This window comes from Carcharodon carcharias, chromosome 11, assembly GCF_017639515.1.
Source record: "Carcharodon carcharias isolate sCarCar2 chromosome 11, sCarCar2.pri, whole genome shotgun sequence".
Lineage (NCBI taxonomy): Eukaryota > Metazoa > Chordata > Chondrichthyes > Lamniformes > Lamnidae > Carcharodon > Carcharodon carcharias.
In genome coordinates this window covers 19,147,146-19,167,537 of record NC_054477.1, presented here as the reverse complement: position 1 = coordinate 19,167,537, position 20,392 = coordinate 19,147,146, and the positions used below count along the sequence as shown (strand labels likewise).

Below are 20,392 nucleotides of genomic sequence, written 5' to 3'. Positions count from 1 at the left end.
CCAGTGCAGTTGGGGTGATACGGTACAGTACTGCAGCAATGCAAAGAAAAGAAGTACCTCGATTTAAGCACTAAACCTAGCACAGCCTGAACCGCACAAAAATTGAGTTCAAAGTTGAAAGCAAGATGGGTGGGGAACGATCAAGCTGAGTCATAGATAGAAAGGGGAATAAAAAAGAATTGACTCCAGCTCAAAGTTTGCTTTCTTTTGTGATTTCAAATATTGACAGAACATTTCTATACTTCCAACAGTGAGAGACAACTAAACCAAAACTGATTAAAAAAGGTAATATTTTATCTAAAAAAAAAGTTTAATAAAAAAAATTGTATACTTTCTGACATGCAGATACATGAAAAGTATTTGAGGGCAAAGTTTAAATGAAAGGACATTGGTGCCATGTTATTACTCACAACATCATACAAAATACCAAGCGCAGGACTTTCCATTTGGATCGAAACCCGGACATTGGAATCAAGTCCAGGTCCCAACTCTGTGCCTTGTTGGCAATGGGTCAGCAGACATAATTTTCACAGGCAATTTACTGGACAGGGGGTGTACTCACGCAAGGATGGCAAGCAGGCTTTCGAAGTTGGAGGGCCAACAGGATGCCCTCCAGCCAGAACGGAGAGAAAATGGGTGGTACCTCCATCTTCAGGCACTCTCTCAGAGCTTTCTGGCAAAAAGAAAGAAATTAGCCACAGCAGCGGGGCCACTGATTGCGGAGGGAGAGGGTGGTCTATGGCTGCAGCTATGGCCAGGTAGGAGTCATGGCTACAAGGGTTTGGTGGTGGGTGGGGGGTGGGGGGGCGGTTGCGGGGACGTTGTGGAGGGTGGACCTCAAGGTGATCCTGGAGTGCTGGTCCGCTTCCCAATTTTCTGCCAGGGGGCAGCTTCCAAGCCTCTGCTGTGCTCCCGATGCCACAGGGAGGGAAGGGGAGGGAGGCAAGGCTGGAAGAGGGTGACCACAGGTTGAATGAAAAACTCTAGCCCTCTGGGGTGCTCCTACCTCCAGGAAAATGGCCGGGAGATGGGACTGTGGCAGGGAAATGGTACAACGGTCAGCACGGGGAAATTCCTTGCCTGTCCACCTCTATGTCGGCACTAAAATCCTGCCCCAAGTTTGTTCTAAAAAGATTAAACCAGCCTCAAGAAATAGATATTATGCACATGGTTAATAAATATTACAAAAAGCAATGTGCCTGAAACGAGAGAAAGAACATCCAACCAAAATAAAAAAATAGTAATTTCTGTTCAAATATAGTTGCATTTCTCAGCAAATAGAATCATGGAGCATTAAAAGAGGCCATTTGGCCCATATGTGCTTTTTGAAAGAGCTGTCCAATTAAATATCATCAGCACTGGAACAAGTATAAATTACAGAATTAGAAAAAAACAGAGCACAGGGAAAGTTTATAAAGAATGTCAGACATACAGAGCAGGCTTTCCAGCATCTCCAATAGAAGAGAAATGGGATAAAATGCAAAATACTACAAGTGCTGGAAATATGAAAACCCATAGAAGGTTCATCAGCAACTATGGAACAATCAGTTCACCTTTATGAATTCATACCCTTCACCAAAGCTGAGAAAGACTTTAACATTGAAGCTATAGGTTCCTCTGCAGTCCATCTCTCTCTGCCTGCCAGAAAGCTGCCTGCAATGGTTTCTATTCCTCCTTTCGTAGTCACATCCAGTATTGCCCAGATGTCAACGCTCGGTCCCTGCTCTTCAACATCAAAAGCATGACCATTTGTCAATATCATCCGAAGGGATTGGATAAGCTTTGCAGGCAGCTTGACTTAATGGTAATGCTCTATTTCCCAAATAAAAAAGGCAGTGGATTTAAGCCCCACTCTGGTCTTGATACTTTAGTTTGGCGCTGATGGGAATGCTGCATTGTCAGAGATGCTGTCGTTTTGGATAAGACTACAACCCAAGGCATCGTCTGCATTTTTCAGGTGGATCCTGTGATACTATTCGCAGAACAACAAGGTATTTTCTGTGTTTGGACAACAGCTATTTCTCAACCAACACGACCATAAAGACTAATTATTTGTTACCTTACTGTTTTGGTCAGAGGAGGGTCATGGCAGTGCAATTGTCAGTGATGCTGCCTCACAGCTCCAGGGACCTAGGTTCGACTCTGACCTCGGGTGTCTGTCTGTGTGAGGTTTCCACCAGGTGCTCCAGTTTCCGCCCACCATCCAAAGACGTGCTGGTTGGCTATGGTAAATTGCACCCCCCCCTCCCCTCCCAGTGTGTGTGTATGAGTGCACCCTGTGATGGACTGGTGTCCTGTCCTGGGTGTACCCTGCCTAGTGCCCATTGCCTGTCAGGATAGGCTCCGACTCCCTGAATTGGATAAAGCAGCTCTGGAAAAGAGTGAGTGTTTTGGTCGGAGCTTGCTTGTCTATATTCCAACAACAACTACACTTCATAAACACTTCCGTTGACCATTAAACCCTTTAGGATATCTTCTGAAATAGTTAAAGGCACAGTTCTTTCCTTGCCTCTCCCTGCTGCCAGCCATTCCCTTGTCCATACTTTTACTATTTCAAAGCCTGGCTTCACTCTCCCTGCCTACAACTCTCCACAAGTTTCGACTTATCCAAAACAATTCAGTCTGTGTCCTCACTCTCACTTAGGATTGCCAGCTGTGATTAAATGTATTCCTGGAGGTTTCATCACATGACTTGCCCCCAAGCTCCAGACATAATCAGCCAACACATCCATCATTGTGCTGTACTGTCTTCCTACGCCAAATGGAAAGCAAAAAGATTCTTTACTCAATCCTGTCTCATTGGGGAGATGGTGGTGTAGTGCTAATGTCACTGGATTTCATAATGCTCTTGGGAAAAGGGTCCAAATCCCATCATGGCAGCTGGTGGAATTTAAATTCAATTGATAAAATCTGGAATTGAAAGATTCTCTCGGTAATAGTGACCATGAAACTATCATCAATTGTCTCAAAAACCCATCGGCTTCACTAAAGCCCTTTAGAGAAGGAAATCTGTCATCCTTACCTGGTCTGTCCTACATGTGACTCCAGATCCACAGCAATGTGGTTTACTCTTAAGTGCCCTCCAAAATGACTGAGCAAACCTCTCAGTTCAAGGACAATGAAGGATGGGCAACAAATGCTGGTCTTGCCAGCAACGTCCCACATCCCATGAAAGAATATAAAAATAATTGGATTATGCTTGAATGTCAGCCAAACAGCCTTCCCTCACACCCAGTCCCAAGCCCATTTACAATATTTTTAACAATAACGGAAATTGTTGGAAAAACTCAGGTCTTTGTAGTGAGAGGGGTCACACGGACTCGAAAAGTTAACTCTGTTTCTCTCTCCACAGATGCTGTCAGACCTGCCGAGTTTTTTCCAGCATTTTTTGTTTTTGTTTCAGCTTTCCAGCATCCGCAGTATTTTGCTTTTTGCAATATTTTTATATTCGGTATGTAGGAATGTTCAAAGAAACTGACAAAAAAAGATCCTTTTTAATGTCCCTACGATTTTCCTCCTCGCTTGCACAAAGTAGTGTCCTGGAGATTGATTAGATCAGCAATTCTTGGAGACTCATGGCCAATTCTGGGAGGGTTGGCAACCTTGCCCTCACTACCACCCTCTCGAGGTCCACTGACTCCTTTTGGTTCAGCAGGTTCCTTTCCCGCACTTCTCATCCTGGCTTTCCAATCCACCAGGGGCCTTGCCATATGTTAAGTGATCTCCCCTATACGCACAACCCAGCATGCACATTCTGCAACCCTCGACTATTCACTTCCTTCCAACAGTGGTGACCGTGTTAAAACCTTACCAGACAACATCGCCTTCAAAAATTTCACATCCTAACCACTGCTCCCACTCCCCCAGACAGTGGGCGATTCTGCTCTGATCCCATTCTCACCTTCCTCTCGACCCACCTTTAGCTTCTCCTTTACCTTTGCACCACCATCCCTTTCATAAAAGCAAAGCACTGCAGATGCTGGAGAGTCGAAATAAAAGCACAGCGCTGGGAAAGCTCAGCAGGTCCAGCTGCGTCGGAGGAGAGAGAAAGAAAAAGTTTCGAGCTCAATGTGACTCTCCTTCGGAACTCTGAAAGTTAAGAGTTTTTCTAGCATTCTGTTTTCAATCCAGTTCTGAAGAAGTTATATTGGACTTAAAACATTAACTCTTTCTCTCTCTCAGTTTTTCTAGCACTTTCTGTTTTTATTACCACCTGCTCTTTTGTCATGGGTCCTCCCCTATCTTCCACCCTGTCACAGACCTTACCTTTCTTCTTTGCTCCCCTCCCTCTTCCCCTGTGTACTTAAAATCAGTTGCCCCTTTAAATTTGGCCAGTTTTGAAGAAAGATAATGGGCCTGAAACGTTTACACTTCCTTGCTCTCTCTCTCTCCACAGATGCTGCCTGACCTGCTGAGTATTTCCAGCACTTTTCTGTATCAATGGCCCCTAGTTCAACAGACCCAGTTTTCCTGGCTTCCGCTTAAGCAGCAACTCTTTTACCCGGAAGCACCGGACAGGTAATCCTCTTCAGGTGCTTCTTACGGCAGAAAAGGAGGCCCCGGTAAAAGCAAAACACTGTGGATGCTGGAAATCTGAAACAAAGCTCTGAAGAAGGGTCGTACAGACTCGGACCGTCAACTCGACTTCTCTCGACGCAGAAGAGGAGGCCATTCGGCCCGTCGCGACGCTTCTGACAGGAAAGACAATGAGGAGAGATGTCTGTCCAAAGCTGCAGCAGCGAAACCTAAACGCCCCTTTCCAGCTGTTGACGACTGCCCGATTCCGGAATCCTCTCTCTTTCTATCTTAAATTTGGCAGATTGACATTTTTTTTAACACCACCCCCCACTCCTTTTAAAAACTTTTGGGGAAGTCAATAAAAAGAATTAAACTTTTCCCTGGCACTGAATCAGCTAGAAAAGACTTGTAAACAACTTTAAAAAGCAACACATGTACATACATGACAGTGAGAGGGGGAAATTAAAAGGCCTTACCGTTCGTTCTGACCAAAACAGAGGTCAGACAGACAAAGAGGAAACTTTTCAAAAGCAACATTTTGCCAAAAAAAATGGTCAACTCAAAAGTGCACCTTTTCCCGCGAAAGATTAAGAAATGCTTCTGCCAAAATAAGAGCTTTATTTTATTAACTTTTTTTTTCGCGAGCCTAGCGAAGCACTGTGGTTAATTCCTGCAAGTACATTGACCCACCCCATGACTCACCAGACCCCTGTCAATCGACCTGACTGACAGCTCCCTCCTCCAATGAGAAATCCCCGCTTCACCAATCGCTGCTTCCGAGAGGCGGCGCCCAGTAAGAAGTTGACAGCTCGGGAAACAGGAATGCCTGGCTCAACGTTATTGCTGTCAAAGAGAGACTCAATCCGCAGCCAGACCGCGTCCTAGTAGAATTATCTATCAGTGCCGGAAAAAAAAATGCTGGGTGGAGAGGGCAGAAAATCTAATTTTTTTATATATATAAAGCTTAAAGCAATTAAAACGGATTTAACTATTAGGCTGAAGGCTTATTTTTGCACTTTTTCTGCCCTTGGGGATTCATGTCTGCTGGTGTTAACTCTGATACCTGAGTTATTTGGAGTTAAAAGTGAGTAATTTTGAGAGTGTGGGTCTTGCTTTGGAGATGGTGTGTTTTGTGTACACTCTCGCGCTTAAGACTGGTATGCTAGTCAAGCTATTTTTTTAATATGTATCTTTACTGGATGTGGGTGTCGCTGGCAAGGCTAGCATTTGTTACCCATCCCTAATTGAGAAGGTGGTGGCGAGCTGCCTTCTTGAACCACTGCAGCCCATGTAATTGTAGGTACACTCACTGTGCTGTTAGGAAGAGAGTTCCAAGTTTTTGACCCAGTGACAGTGAAGGAACTGCGACATAGTTCCATGTTGGGAGATGGTGGCATTATGATACTGTCACTGGACTCGTGATCCAGAAGATTACTTTGCAGACATGGGTTCAAATCCCACCATAGCAGCTGGTGGCATTTAAATTCAACAAGTGAAAATCTGGAGTTGAAAGTTGGTGTCATCATTGGTGACCATGAATCTATCATCGATCGTTATTAAAAACTTAAGGAAATCTGCTCTCCTTACCTGGTCTGGCTGACATGTGACGCCAAAACCCACAGCAATGTGGTTTACTCTTAACTGCCCTCTGAAATGGCCAAGCAAGAATCTGGCACCTAAAGGGTTAATGTAGTACAGTACCGCTCACACAGTGATGTAAGAGAACACAGGACCCGCACTTTGGGGTCAGTGTAGTGCTGGACAGAGCCGTGTGTGAGAAGCAAGCATGGAGACAGCCCCACCTTGGACCTTTACTGTACCTATGTATATAGTTTCTAGAGTTAATAAATACTTACTGTTGAACTACCTAGGACTACACATTTTAATAAGACCTACCAAACTATGCCCAACACCTTACAATATAAGCCACTCAGTTCAACGGTGATTAGGAATATACAACAAATGCTGGCTGCACAGGTGCTGCCTGCATCTCATGAAAGAAAAAATAAAAATCAGGAGGATCATTGACTTGGAGAGGAACTTGCAGGTTGTGGTGTTCCCGTGTGTCAGCTGCCCTTGTCCTCCTCAGGGGAAGAGGTCATGGCTTTTGAAAATGCTGTCGAAGGACCAGAAAGTTAAGAGCCTTCGGGGAATTTGGTACATGTGCACAGAAAGACTAGATAATAACAGATGAGAAAGGCTTTCATGATCCATCCAGAAATGTCCACGTTGCAGCATCCATTTAGTATCATTTAAAGAAACATAACTTAGTATGTCTGAAAATTTATTCCATGTATTGATCACTCTTTGTGTGTAGAAGAACTTACTTATATCAATATAATATAAAAGCAAAAAACTGCGGATGCTGGAAATCCAAAACAAAACAAAAATACCTGGAAAAGCTCAGCAGGTCTGGCAGCATCTGCGGAGAGGAACACAGTTAATGTTTCAAGTCCGAATGACCCTTCAACAGAACTAAGTAAAAATAGAAGAGAGGTGAAATATAAGCTGGTTTAAGGGGGGCGGGGGGTGGGGGCAAGTAGAGCTGGATAGAGGGCCAGTGATATGCGGAGATAACCAAAAGATGTCACAGACAAAAGGACAAAGAAGCAATAATTGCGTTGTACTAGTTTGAATCATTTCCCTTCTCACACAATTTAATTAAAAATTTTTGGGATTTACCTTTTCTATACCAGTTACTAGTTTATCTGCCGCTGAAAATCACACCTTTGAAGCTTCATTTCAAAGCCTAACTTTATCCAATTTGTCTAGGGATCAGCCTCAAGCATCACTCTGGATTTTCCAAAACTTTAAAATCGACCTTTATGTCTTGTTAACCAGAGTTGGAAGCAATACTCAAGTTGTCGTTTGAGTAATGCACCTCTGCAATGACAATGTGCATTTATATAGTGCCCATAGCATAGTAAACTGCCCCAAGGTACTTCGCAGGAGTGTTATCAAAGAAAATTTGACTTCAAGCCATATAAGGAGACAATAGGACAGATGACCAAAGCTTGGTCAAAGACGTAGGTTTTAAGGAGCACCTGAAAGGACAAGATAATTGGAAAGGCAGAGAGAAATAGGGAAGGAATTCCAGAACCTAGGGCCTAAGCAGCTAGAAGCATGGCCACTCCTGGTGCGAGATAAAAATCAGGGAGGCACAAGAAGCCAGAAGTAGAAGAGTTCAGATCTCTCAGAAGGTTGTAGGGCTGGAGAAGATTACAGAGATAGGGAGGTGTGAGGAATTTGAAAACAAGGATGAATATTTTAAAATCATAACATTACTTAACTGGGAGCCAGTGTAGGTCAGTAAGGGCAGGGGTGATGGGTGATCAGGACAAGGTGCGAGATAAGACATGGGCAGAAATGTTTTAGCTGACCTCACATTTATGGAGAGTGCATGCAACGGTCAGCTAGCTGAATAACAATGTGATTGTGACTTCTTGCAATTTATATTTACTATTTCAGCAATGTGATGTTCAATATTTTGTTTCCTTTGTTATTGCTGTCAAGCTGCAACAATTATTTCCTCATAGTAGAGGAAAAACTTTAAACACTGAATAACCCGCTGGAAATGTGCAGCAGCTCAGTCAGCATCGAGAAGAGAAAGATCCAACCATAAGATCTTACGATCATAAAAAATTGGAGCAGGAGTAGGCCATTTGGTCCCTCGAGTCTGCTTTACCATTCAATGAGTTCATGGTTGATCTGATTGTGACCTTAACTCTATTTTCCTGCCTAATCCCCTCACACCCCCCATAAACCTCGACTCCCCTGTCAATCAAAAATCTGTCTAACTCAACCTTGAATATATTCAATTGTTACATCCCTGTAGAGACCAATAATTTTAAACAAGAGATTTGAATTCCCAGTGACTAACCTAAAGGAACTGCACGACAAGATTTCAGGTTTTAAGACTTGTACTGTAACAAGCCAACTAAAAGCAACATCGTCTAAACATTACCTCACGGGCAACTAATACTCTAAATTACAGAAAAGATAACTCTTCTTAATGTCTTAATGCAATAACACCAAGTAGCAAATGTATGCGTTATAGGAAGCTATCCACAGAATTGCAGTCTTTAAAGGAAACACTCCACAGTCACTACCAGCTTCCAATGGGTTCATGTTTCCCCATTTCACCAAGGTCATTGAAAGGTGTTTCCCTCAGTTTTTGGAGAATTTCCAAACAGATTCTCAGCACCATCACCCACTCTGGCAATCTCTCCTCCTAGCCTCGTCAGGGCAAATCCTTCAGAGTATTTAGAGCACCACAGGATGCATATCTTCACCAGAGGCCCCCCTCCTATTCCACCTGGTAGCTCACAGAAGACTCGCTGCCTTCTCTCTGCTGACCACACCAGCTGTAACCTTTGTCTCTGTGAGACCTCTCTCTTTCTTTCTATCCAAAAACTCTGAGACCAAAAGCCTGTCCACAGACTGGCTATCTGTTTCTGCCTCTGCTTTCAGTGTGAACATTTTGCACCTTTCTCCCAGTAAGTGTCAACCTGGCACTTCCCCCCCATCCTCAAGGTAACCACATCATTCAGGCTTGCATTCGGGCAGATTCAAAGCAGATTATATGACCCTCTTCATTCCTTCATTTTACCTTGAATTAAAGAGACAGATGCAAAACATAATCTACCCAGCTATGTGGAAGATTGCCCAGGTATGCCCTGTACATAAAAAGCAGGATAAATCCAACCTGGCCAGTTGGTGCCCCATCAGTCCACTCTCAATCATCAGTAAAGTGATGGAAGGGATCATCAACAGTGCTATCAAGCAGCACTTGCTTAGCAATACTGACAGCAAAGCTGCTCACTGACACCCAGGACCACTCAGCTCCTGACCTCATTACAGCCTTGATTCAAACATGGGCAAAAGAGCTGAACTCTCGAGGTGAGGTGAGAGTGACTGCCCTTGACATCATCAAGGCCACATTTGACAGAGTGTGGCATTAAGGAGCCCTAGCAAAACTGGAATCAATGGAAATCAGGGGGGAAACTCTCCACTGGCTGGAGTCATATCTAACACAAAGGAAGATGGTTGTGGTTGTTGAAAGTCAGTCATTTCAGATCCAGGACATCATTGCAGGAGTTCCTCAGGGTTGTGTCCTAGGCCCAACCATCTTCAGCTGCCTCATCAATGACCTTCCTTCCATCATAAGGTCAGAAGTGGGGATGTTTGCTAATGAGTGCACAATGTTCAGCATCATTCATAACTCCTCAGTTACTGAAGCAGTCCATGTCTAAATACAGCAAGACTTGGACAATATCCAGAATTGGGCTGAGAAGTGACAAGTAACAAGTAACATTCGTGCCACACAAGTGTCAGGCAATGGCCATCTCCATCATGAGAGAATCCAACATCGGCCCTTGATGTTCAATGGCATTACCTCACTGAATCCCCCACTATCAACATCCTGGAGGTTACCATTGACCAGAAACTGAACCAGACTAGCCATATAAATACTGTGGCTACAAGAGTAGGTCAGGAGCTGGGAATCCTGCAACGAGTGACTCTACTCCTGACTCCCTAAAGCCTGTCCACCATCTACATGGCACAAGTCAGGAATATGATGGAATACTTTTCACTTGCCTGGATGAGTGCAGCTCCCACAACACACAAGAAGCTTGACACCATCCAGGTAAAGCAGCACCCTTGATTGGCACCACATCCACAAATGTTCACTCCCTCCACCACCAACTCACAGTAGCAGCAATGTGTACCATCTAGAAAATGTACTGCAGAAATTCACCAAGGCTCCTTTGACAGCAGCTTCCAAATTCATGACCATCTAGAAGGGCAAAGGCAGTAGATAGATGGGAACACTACCACCTGGAAGTTCCCCTCCAAGACACTCACCATCGTGACTTGGAAATATATCACCGTTCTTCACTGTCACTGAATTGAAACCCTGGAACTCTCTTCCTAACAGCACTGTGGGTGTACCTACACCACATGGACTGCAGCAGTTCAAGAAGGCAGCCCACTACCACCTTCTCAAGGGCAACTAGAGATGGGCAATAAATGGTGGCCCAGCCAGCAAAGCCCACATCCCGTGAATGAATAAGTAAAAAAAAATCTTATGCAACTTTGCATTCATAATACAATGAACTACCGTCCACAAGAATGACCCAAACCTCCCTGTCGCTTGCCATTTCAACACTCCACCCTGCTCTCTTGCCCACATGTCTGTCCTTGGCTTGCTGCATTGTTCCAGTGAAGCCCAATGCAAACTGGAGGAACAACACCTCATCTTCCGACTAGGCACTTTACAGCCTTCTGGACTGAATATTGAATTCAACAACTTTAGGTCTTGACCTCCCTCCTCCATCCCCATCCCCTTTTTGTTTCTTCCCCCTTCCTTTTATTTTTTTCCAATAAATTATATAGATTTTTCTTTTTCCCACCTATTTCCATTATTTTTAAACATTTTTAAATCTTTTATGCTCCCCCCACCCCCACTAGAGCTATACCTTGAGTGCCCTACCATCCATTCTTAATTAGCACATTCGTTTAGATAATATCACCAACTTCGACACCTATGTGTTCTTTTGTTCTGCTGTCTGTGACATCTTTTGATGATCTGCTTCTATCACTGCTTTTGCCTACAACCACACCACCCCCTCCACTTCTCGCCCCCCACCCAATACACCCCCATCCCACCCCCCCATCAACCACCTTAAACCAGCTTATATTTCACCCCTTCCTGGGATTCACTTAGTTCTGTCGAAGGGTCATGAGGACTCGAAACGTCAACTCTTTTCTTCTCCGCCGATGCTGCCAGACCTGCTGAGTTTTTCCAGGTAATTCTGTTTTTGTTACTGTCTACTTATCTCTGGGGAAGAGAATTCTAAAGACGATTGACCCTCTGACAGAAGGAATTCTTCCTCACCTCCATCTAAAAGGGGAGACTGCTTAATTTTAAACCGTGCCATCTAGTTTTAGATTCAGCCATAAGGGGAAACATCCTCTCAGCATCAGCCCTGTCAAGTCTCCTCAGAATCTTATATGTCCAAATAACATCCCTTCTGATTCTTCTAAACTCCGATGAGTATAGGCCTAACCTGCTCAAATGTCCCTCATAAGACAACCTCTTCATTCCAAGAATCAGCTGAATGAACCTTCTCTGAACTGATTCCAATGGAAGTATATCCCTTTATATGTAAGGAAACCAAAACTGTACACAGCACTCCAGGTGCAGTCTCACCAGTGCCCTGTACGCTTGTAGCAAGGCTTCCCTACTTTTATACTCCATCCACTTTGCAAACAAGGCCAACATTCCATTTGTCTTCCTAATTACTTGCTGTACCAGCATGCTAACTATTTGTGATTCATGCACAAAGATCCCTCTGTACTTCAGTGTTCTGCAGTCTCTCTGCATTTAGATAATATTCTGCTTTTTCATTCTTTGTGCCCAAGTGGAGAATCTCAGATTGTTCCACACAGTACTCCATCTGCCAAAATTTTTGCCTACTCAATATATCTCTATCCCTTTTTGTATCCTCTTCACAACTTACTTTCCTACCAGTCTTTGTTATCATCAGCAAATTTGGCTACAGTACACTCTGTCCCTTCGTCCAAGTCACTAGTATCGATTATGAATGAAGAATCCCATCTGAAAAGTCATTTTGTCTTTCTCTTTCAGATGCTGACTATATCGGTACACCATTGTTATTATCATGTATACCATTTAGAGACAGGAGGTGAGATTTTACCTCATTCAAAACCCATCCATTTATCCACTTAAATTTGGGCTGAGCATGGGCCATCAGCAAGTACACAGCCTTTGAAAGGAGACTTAGCAGCTGGTAATATGGTAGTGCAGTGGTGCTGGACTAATAGCCCCGAGGGAAGGGATTCAGGTTCCATCATGGCAGGTTGTGAAACTGAATTCAACAAATATGGTAATTTTATGTGATGGCACCAAACTAAGTAAGGAATTGGATTTTCATAGAAACTGTATTGTAATGCTTTTCATGGAAGTGGACTTGCCACTCTTCCTGGTCATTCTGGTGCAGCACTTTGTGAGATGTCATCTTTTAAGTGAGACTTTAAACAGAGGCTCCGTCTATCCTCTCTGTTGGATGTAAAATATCATATGGGACTGTTCCAGTGAAGAGCAGGAAAGTCTCCCTGGTGCCCTGGCCAATACTTAGCCCTCAGAGAAGATGGTGGTGTAGTGGTAATGTCACTCAATTAGTAATCCAATGATCTAGACTAATGTCCTGGGGACATGGGTTCAAATCCCACCATGGCAACTGGCACAATTTAAATTCTGTTACTAAGATTCAGAATATAAAAGTAGTCTCAGGCATAATCAATTATCATAAAAAAAACCTATCTGGTTCACTAACGCCCTTTAAGAAGGAAAATCTGCCATTCTTACTTGGTCTGGCCTACATGTGACTCCAGACCCACAACAATGTGGCTGATTCTTAACTCCCCTCTAAAGGAGTCCAGCAAGTCAGTCAGCTCAAAGGCAATTAGGAATGGGTAACAATTGCTGGCCTTGCCAGCTTAAAAGAATTTGAAAAAACTGACATCAATGAAATACTGATTCTCTGGTAATTATCTCATCGCCAGTTGTGGGAACTTGCTGTGTGCAAACTGACTGCCAAGTTTCCTACAGTACACCAGTGACTGCATTTCCAAAGAATTTAATTGGCTGTAAAGCACTCTGGGGCATCCTACAGTCATGAAAGGCGCTACATAAATGTAAGTTGTTTCTTTTCTTTGTCTTTTACCTATTTTGGCCCTATGCCACTCCTCTGAAATAACCTATTCATGAATATCACCCTCAAGATGACTCCTTGGTGAGTTCAAACTAGTGGATCAAATGGAGCTGTATTGATCTTAGACATCCCCTGGGATCCCAGGTGGAATCCAGAGGCCTGGACTAATGATCTAAGGACACAAGTTCAACTCATGCCACGATAGCTGAGAAATATAAATTCAGTGACTTAAATAAATATGGAATATAAAAGAAAAGCTAATATCAGTAATGGTGACCACAAAGCTACTGAATTGTCATAGAAACACATCTGGTTCACTAATGTCCTTCAGGGAAGGAAATCTGCCAACTTTACCTGCTCTGGCCTACATGTGACTCCAGAACCACGGCAAGGTAGGTGACTCTGAAGTCACCCTGCAAGCCACTCGTTGGAATTCAAGAAAGTCGCTTGTCATTGCTTTCTCAACGGCATTTAGCAATGATGAATACGTGCTGGCCTCGCCACCAACATTCATCTTCCACGAATGAATGAAAAAAAAGCACCCCATCTCCTCACTCAATTCCAAACTTCTGCTGGACCCGCATTGTCCTCCAGTCACTGCTCTGGTTTGAGCCAGATTAATTATTCTTGGGGTCCTGGGCTACAAGATCATTGGGGGTTCATCCATGATCCTCTCACAGTCGCCCCATCAGAAGTACAAATATGTTTCAGTAAGAGGCATCGTATTTGCACCAGACCTCTGGGTCTTTTGGCAGAGTGAAACACTGGAGATGCCAAGAAATTCCTGGCATCTGTATAACAGGGGATGGGGCCTGATGTACAAGCCTCCTTTACTGTTCTCTCTTCACTGCCTCTGGGATATGAATATTTTCTCAGTACAATGAAATGGAACATTATTCTACATGTCTAAACGCAGGACCTTTTATCCAGAACCCAACCTTGTTACTCATAGTACAGTCTTTCCAGAATTGACTTCATATTAACCCTTTCCCTGCTGTTCTTGTTTATCTGTTGAAATAAAAAGTTTTAATTGCACCATCCAGAGAACATATTAAACAATAAACATGCAGTGCAAGTTTAACTTGTCATTCAAGTCTCAAAAAAGGGCACACTTATCCCCTGAGTCATTAGGAACAGAGGACATAGGAACATGGGAGCAGGAGGAGGCCATTCAGCCCCTCAAGCTTTTCCACCATTTAACTAGATCATGGCTGATCTTCTACCACAATGCCATCTTCCCCCATTATCCCCATATCTCTTGATGTCATTGGTATCTAGAAATCTATCGACCCCTGCTTTGAACATACCCAATCACTGAGTCTCCACAGCCCTTAGGGTAGAGAATTCCAAAGATTCACCACCCTCTGAATGAAGAAATTCCTCCTCATCTCAGTCCTAAATGGTCTACCTCTTATTCTGAGACTGTGTCCCTTAGTTGGGTGGGGGGTGGGGGGGAGGGGTCTAGAACATCCTTCCTGCATCTATCCTGTCTGCCCTGTATGAATTTCGTACACTTCAGTGAGATCACATTAGGTAAATTTTGAACTGTGAAGCATCAAGCGTGGGTCACATCACAGGTAGGTAAACATTCACCTGCATTGCCTACGGGAGTAACCAGAGCACTGGGCCATTACCGAACTTGTCTGATTTTCATCCATTTGAAATCAATAGGAGGAACATGGTGCAGGTTCTGTAGTGGACAGATCCACCAGATTACTGCCCAGAAGAGACTGAGAAGATTCTCCCTCCTGCCCTAGGTATCAGCAGTGCAAACCAGAAAGCTGGGCACTCAGACATAGTCATAGTGAGGATGTTTCTGCTAATGGGGGGAGCCTAAAAGCCAGGGACCATAAATGTAAAATTAAAGCAGAAAATTCTGGGAATACTCTGCAGGTCTTTCAGTGTCTGTGGAGAGAGAAAGAGGATCAATAAGCCATTAACTCTGTTTCTCTTTCCACAGATGCTGCCAGACCTGCTGAGTTTTTCCAGCATTTTCTGCTTTTATTTTGGATTTCCAGCTTTTCCCATAAGTATAAGATGGTCACTATTAAAGCCACTAGAGAATTCAGGAGAAACCTCTTTTCCCAGACGGTGGTCAAAATGTGGAACTCGATATCGCAGTGAGTGAATTACATACATACATTTAAGGGAAGGGAAATAAAGTAGATAAGTACACCAAAGAGAAAGGAATAGAAGGGTATGCTGAAATAAAAACAGAAAATGCTAGAATAACTCAGCAGATCCGGCAGCATCTGTGGAGAGAAAACAGAGCTAGCATTTGAGCTCCATATGACTTCTTCAGAAGGAGATGTTAATAGGGTTAGATTAAGGATCATCAACCTATGGTTGCAGAGCCATACGTGGCCCTGTAGGTCTGATGTGTGGCTCCTGAACAGCTGCTGAGTGAATGCACCTTTCAAACATCAACTGAATGAGTTTATAGGGAATTACTACCCCAATAAGCTCCCGTTGCAGTGACATGAAAACACACTATTTAAAAATGTATTATTTCACCAGATGTGGATGTCACTTACAAGGCCAGCCCCAATTGTCCATCCCCAATTGCCCTTGAGAAGGTGGTGGTGAGCTGCCTTCTTGAACCGCTGCAGTCCCCGTGGTGTAGGTACACCCACAGTGCAGTTAGAAAGGGATCTCCAGGATTTTAACCCAGTGACAGTGAAGGGACGGCGACATATTTCCAAATCAGGATGGTGTGTGTCTTGGAGAGGAAGTTGCAGGTGGTGGTGCTCCCATGGGTGGGATTTTCCAGCCCTGGGCCGAGGTCAACGGAGTTTTGACTGGCCTACCACATGTGCCACGGTGGTACACACCACACCGGCGCTGGAAATTCCCAGCCCATGCATCCGCTGCCCTTGCCCTTCCAGGTGGTAGCGGTCACAGGTTTGGAAGGTGCTTTTGAAGGAGCCTTAATTTCTAAAAATTCAGGGGCAGGATTTTTCACTGAGCAGGCAGGAACGCACCTGACCCACTAGAGCATAAAATGATGCACGATGAAGTTGGGCGAGCCTCCCAATGTCGTCGCACGCGATATTTCAGTTGGCGGGCATGCGTGGGAGTCAGCAGTGCGCCCGCCGACAATTAAAAGGCCTATTGAGGCCATCAGCGGCGTAATTGATTTAAATTTTTCCCTGCCTGTCCAACCTTACGGTCGGCCTTTGCATTTTTTGTGAAACATCCTCCACGGGCGGGATGAGGTTTCAATCCTTCATTAAAAAAAAAATGTTTTCATTTCATTCTAATTTCTAGAGTCACGCGAGGGGGCATGCTTGTTAACATTTCGAAATGCTTTATTTTTCTTTTATTTTCAAAACTATTCATCTCCCCGAGGCAGCTCTGTGCCACGGGGAGCTTTTCCAGGGGCACCCGCGAACTTTGCGCTCTCTCTCCTCCTTCCCCCACCCCGCACAGGCAGCACTGAGTGCGGAAGGGCGCGCTTCATGCTGTTTGGGCCTTAATTGGCTTTCCGACTGCTCCCGCCCGCGCCCCACACACACACACCACCCCCCCCACCCTGCCCACTCGACGAGGGAAAAAATCCTGGCCTAGGAAAAATGGCCTCTTGCACCATCACCCAACATCAAATCACATGGATGGCATGCAGACAGGCACATTCACCAAGAAAACTTCACAACTCACTCTGGCCCTGGCCCTGGTTGATCTGTTCCCAAAGCTTACCCAAAATGGCACATTCTGATTGGACGCCGCCTTCGGAACCCGATTGATCGGCATTAATGGGTTGGCGCTCCGCGATTGGGTGGATGGGCAACGGGTAGGGTGCTGATTCGCCAGTTGTAACAGAAGTGCCCTTGATGCTGACCTGGTGAGCACACAGGCAGGCAGATTAATCAATAAAAGCGCGCAATCGCTCTGGCCTGGTGTTGAGGCTGTGTTGGCCAGAGAACATTGTAGGGCCAAACACGCTCTGGTCCTTTGTTTTCGAGGCTACTTTTGGAAATGGCTGCAAAGAAGAGAAAAATCAAGAATTTCAAGATAAATGGGCAGGTTCATAAGTTTGGCTGGCACCCTCCAGTGTGTCTCGTTTGCAATAACAGATTTGCCAACAACAAGCAATCAAATCTTGACAGATATTTCACTAAACAAACAGTACTTTAGCCAGAGCTCATTCAGGTGGAGAAGCCTGAAAGGGAAGGGAACAGTGCAGCATCCCTGTCCGGACACCGCCAGACCTGCTGAGTATTTCCAGCACGTTCTGATTCTATTTCGGATTTCCGGTATCTGCAGTATTTTATTTTTATTAAATCTGGGAACATGTTCGCTAAGCGGGTGAAATCATCAGGTGGAACTGCTGCTTTGTGGAAGCCTAGGAGATTGTGAAACAACGAAAGCTGACCAATAGCTTTAAAGGAGCGCTTTCTCAAAGCCTTGGAGCAGCTGTGCAGTGATTTTTAAAAGCAAAAATGAAATTATCCAAAGGTTAATGACATTTGCAAAGACCACGAGGGACAAAACAGTGCAAATGGCCACAGGCATCAGCAGCCAGCAGACTGAGGGCATAAATTCAGCTCCAGTATGAGAAAATGCTTTCAAGTATAAATTTCATAAAAAGCAAGTTGGGAAGCCAATTGGACCGCCTGACCCTCCCCCCTTGCTCATAAAACCCAACACTTTTCTACCTCTCTTCAGTTCCGACGGAGAGTCTTCTTGGTCTTGAAAAGTTAACACTGTTTTTCTCTCTCCGCAGATGCTGCCCGGCCTGCTGAGGTTTTCCAGCACTTCTTTCATTTCAGGTTTCCGGCATCTGCAGTATTTTGCTTCTATGAACGGTGAAAGAGTCCTGCTTAAAAATGAAAACAACAGTGCACTGTCCAGATATCGAATGACTCCCCCAAAGGAATGCAACAGCAGAAACCATATTAAAGTAGGAGTTTTTTTTTTTCCAGGAATGAGTTGATGTTAATTAAATGGCTTGCTTCATTGTTTTAAAATTTTAAAATTGTACTTGTGCGAAAGCCTCATTCGAAACGCAACTTCCAGTCAAAATCTTTAAAACGTTGCTGATAATCCTCTTCCTTTGATATTACTACGTGTACGTTTATGGACGTGCAGTAAAACAACGTTGCATGAATGTGTCCCTGTCATGCTTTTCGTTATTATTGACCAAGATATTGGGCAGAATTTTATGTTCTGCGAGCGGGGTGCGCACCCCCCCAAACTCAAACCGGTGTAAAATCTCGCGAGATGACGTTGGGCAAGCACCCTGACGTCATCAAGCACTCGCGCGATATCTCGCTCGGCAAGCGAACGCAGTCGTCGGAGGCACGCCCACCGACAGTTAAGCGGGCGCTTAAACCCATCAACGGCGCAGTTGCCAGCGATTTTTCGTGCCCCGTCCAACCTTAGGGATGGCGGACGGGCCAATCCGCCTTCAGTGAGCTCGTTGGAAGCGCTCACCCGTGCCCGCAGCGACATCGTCCGCGGGTTTGATGCTGGCTGCCCGTCGATCGGCCGGCCAGCGTGAAATCGTGGTCAGGGGCCAATCAGGCCGATGCGTGCGTTTTTAAACAAAAATGGCTGTTCTTGTGATTGATGTTGCCAATCCCTGGGTTAGATGATGCAGGGTGAGAGCTTGTGCGGAGCATCACACTAGCACACACACAAGTTGGGCCAACTGGCCTGTTTCTGTGCTGTTAAGTTAATTCTATGTTGTTTTGCCTCCAGTTCTCAGATGTAAGGAGGCTTAACTGTTTACAGATGCTTAACCAATACTGCCTGGAACACCCTGCTGGGCTGGCCTCAGTGTGTAACTTGCTTCGCTTAAGAGTCACCGATTGCTTCCTTCCTACCAGCAGAAGGAATTAGAGATTTATCTTCATGTTAAAAAGCTATGCGCTTCAAAGTCACTTCAATAATTCAAGCAGTGCGGGCTAAGTTGATTCTAATTTAGTAAATCGTCACGTCATCTTGTGACTTGGCAAAATTGAAGTGGTGAAACAATATTCGGCCTTTTCATACCCAAAGTTTCTCTGTGAATTTTTGTAAGTCAGTTAATGAGGGTGACTCATTCTGTTGTGAGGCTGAATGCTGTTTAGCCGATTTCCTGACTAGTAGATTGGAAAGTCAGGGTGGGGCAGTGTTTAATATGTTTCAGCTTAGCACTAAACATATTGCTTTTCCAGGTCATATATCTGTTATCCTGCCAGTGATAAATTCCTTTCTCGTGCCTCAGGCAACTCTTCTGAACAGATTTCTTGTTTTGTTGTATATTCCCGGTTGCTTATCTGCCTTTGCAGGAAGGGAGGTGATGGAGTTTGATTGTCTTTCTTAATTCAATATCTCTGACCAGAGAGCAAAAAAATAAATCCAGGACGAAAACAAAAGTACCTGGGAAAACTCAGCAGGTCTGACAGCAAATGCGGAGAGGGATACAGTTGACGTTTCGAGTCCATATGACCCTCCATCAGAAGTAAGACACATAGAAATGAGATGAAATATAAGCTGGTAGATATATTTCATCTCATTTCTATATTTTGTAGTTCATACGGACTCGAAAGGTCAAATGTATCCCTCCCCGCAGATGCTGTCAGACCTGCTGAGTTTTCCCAGGTATTTTTGTTATTGTTCTAGATTTCCAGCATCCGCAGTGTTTTACTTCTAAGATAATTCAGGATTTGTGCTTTTGCCACTTCCATACAGCTGGATAATGGGGAGTGGGGTACAGTGTGTATTGAGTAAGGACAAGATTGGGCTATGCTTTGTATCACCCACAAATAGTCTTTTTTTTAATTCATTCATGAGATGTGGGCATCACTGGCTAGGCCAGCATTTATTGCCCATCCCTACTCCAGAGGGCATTTAAGAGTCAGCCACATTGCTCTGGGCCTGGAGTCACATGTGGGCCAGACCAGGTAAGGACGGGCAGACTGCCTTCCCTAAAAGGAATTCCTGAACCAGATGGGTTTTTTATGACAATTGCCAATGATTTCATGGTCATCATTAGATTTTTAATTGAGTCCAGTGTTAATACCATTATGCCACTGCCTCCCCATTGTCTCTTAGTATTTGTAAGAATGCTGACAACCAATAAACCATTATATTAATGCAAAAGACACCACAGAAACCTTTAATCACCTTGATCAAGGCACCATTTGCGGTTT

General features: G+C 44.4%; 1 protein-coding gene across 7 annotated transcripts in view; it reads right to left on the bottom strand.

The window, feature by feature from the left end:
* The window catches only part of LOC121284088 (CD99 antigen-like protein 2), a 57,278-nt gene extending 52,056 nt beyond the window's left edge, over positions 1 to 5,222 (bottom strand). For 4 of the 7 annotated variants that reach the window (XM_041199147.1, XM_041199149.1, XM_041199150.1 and 1 more), the window contains exons 1-2: positions 4,995 to 5,222; positions 563 to 673 (exon numbers count right to left, since the gene is read on the bottom strand). In XM_041199147.1, the coding sequence (XP_041055081.1) occupies positions 563 to 673; positions 4,995 to 5,055 (172 nt within the window). In that variant the 5' untranslated portion in view covers positions 5,056 to 5,222. The remainder of the gene's footprint in view (positions 1 to 562; positions 674 to 4,994) is intronic. The other 3 variants (XM_041199151.1, XM_041199153.1, XM_041199152.1) reach the window with 1 other exon arrangement.
* Positions 5,223 to 20,392: the final 15,170 nt, after the last annotated feature.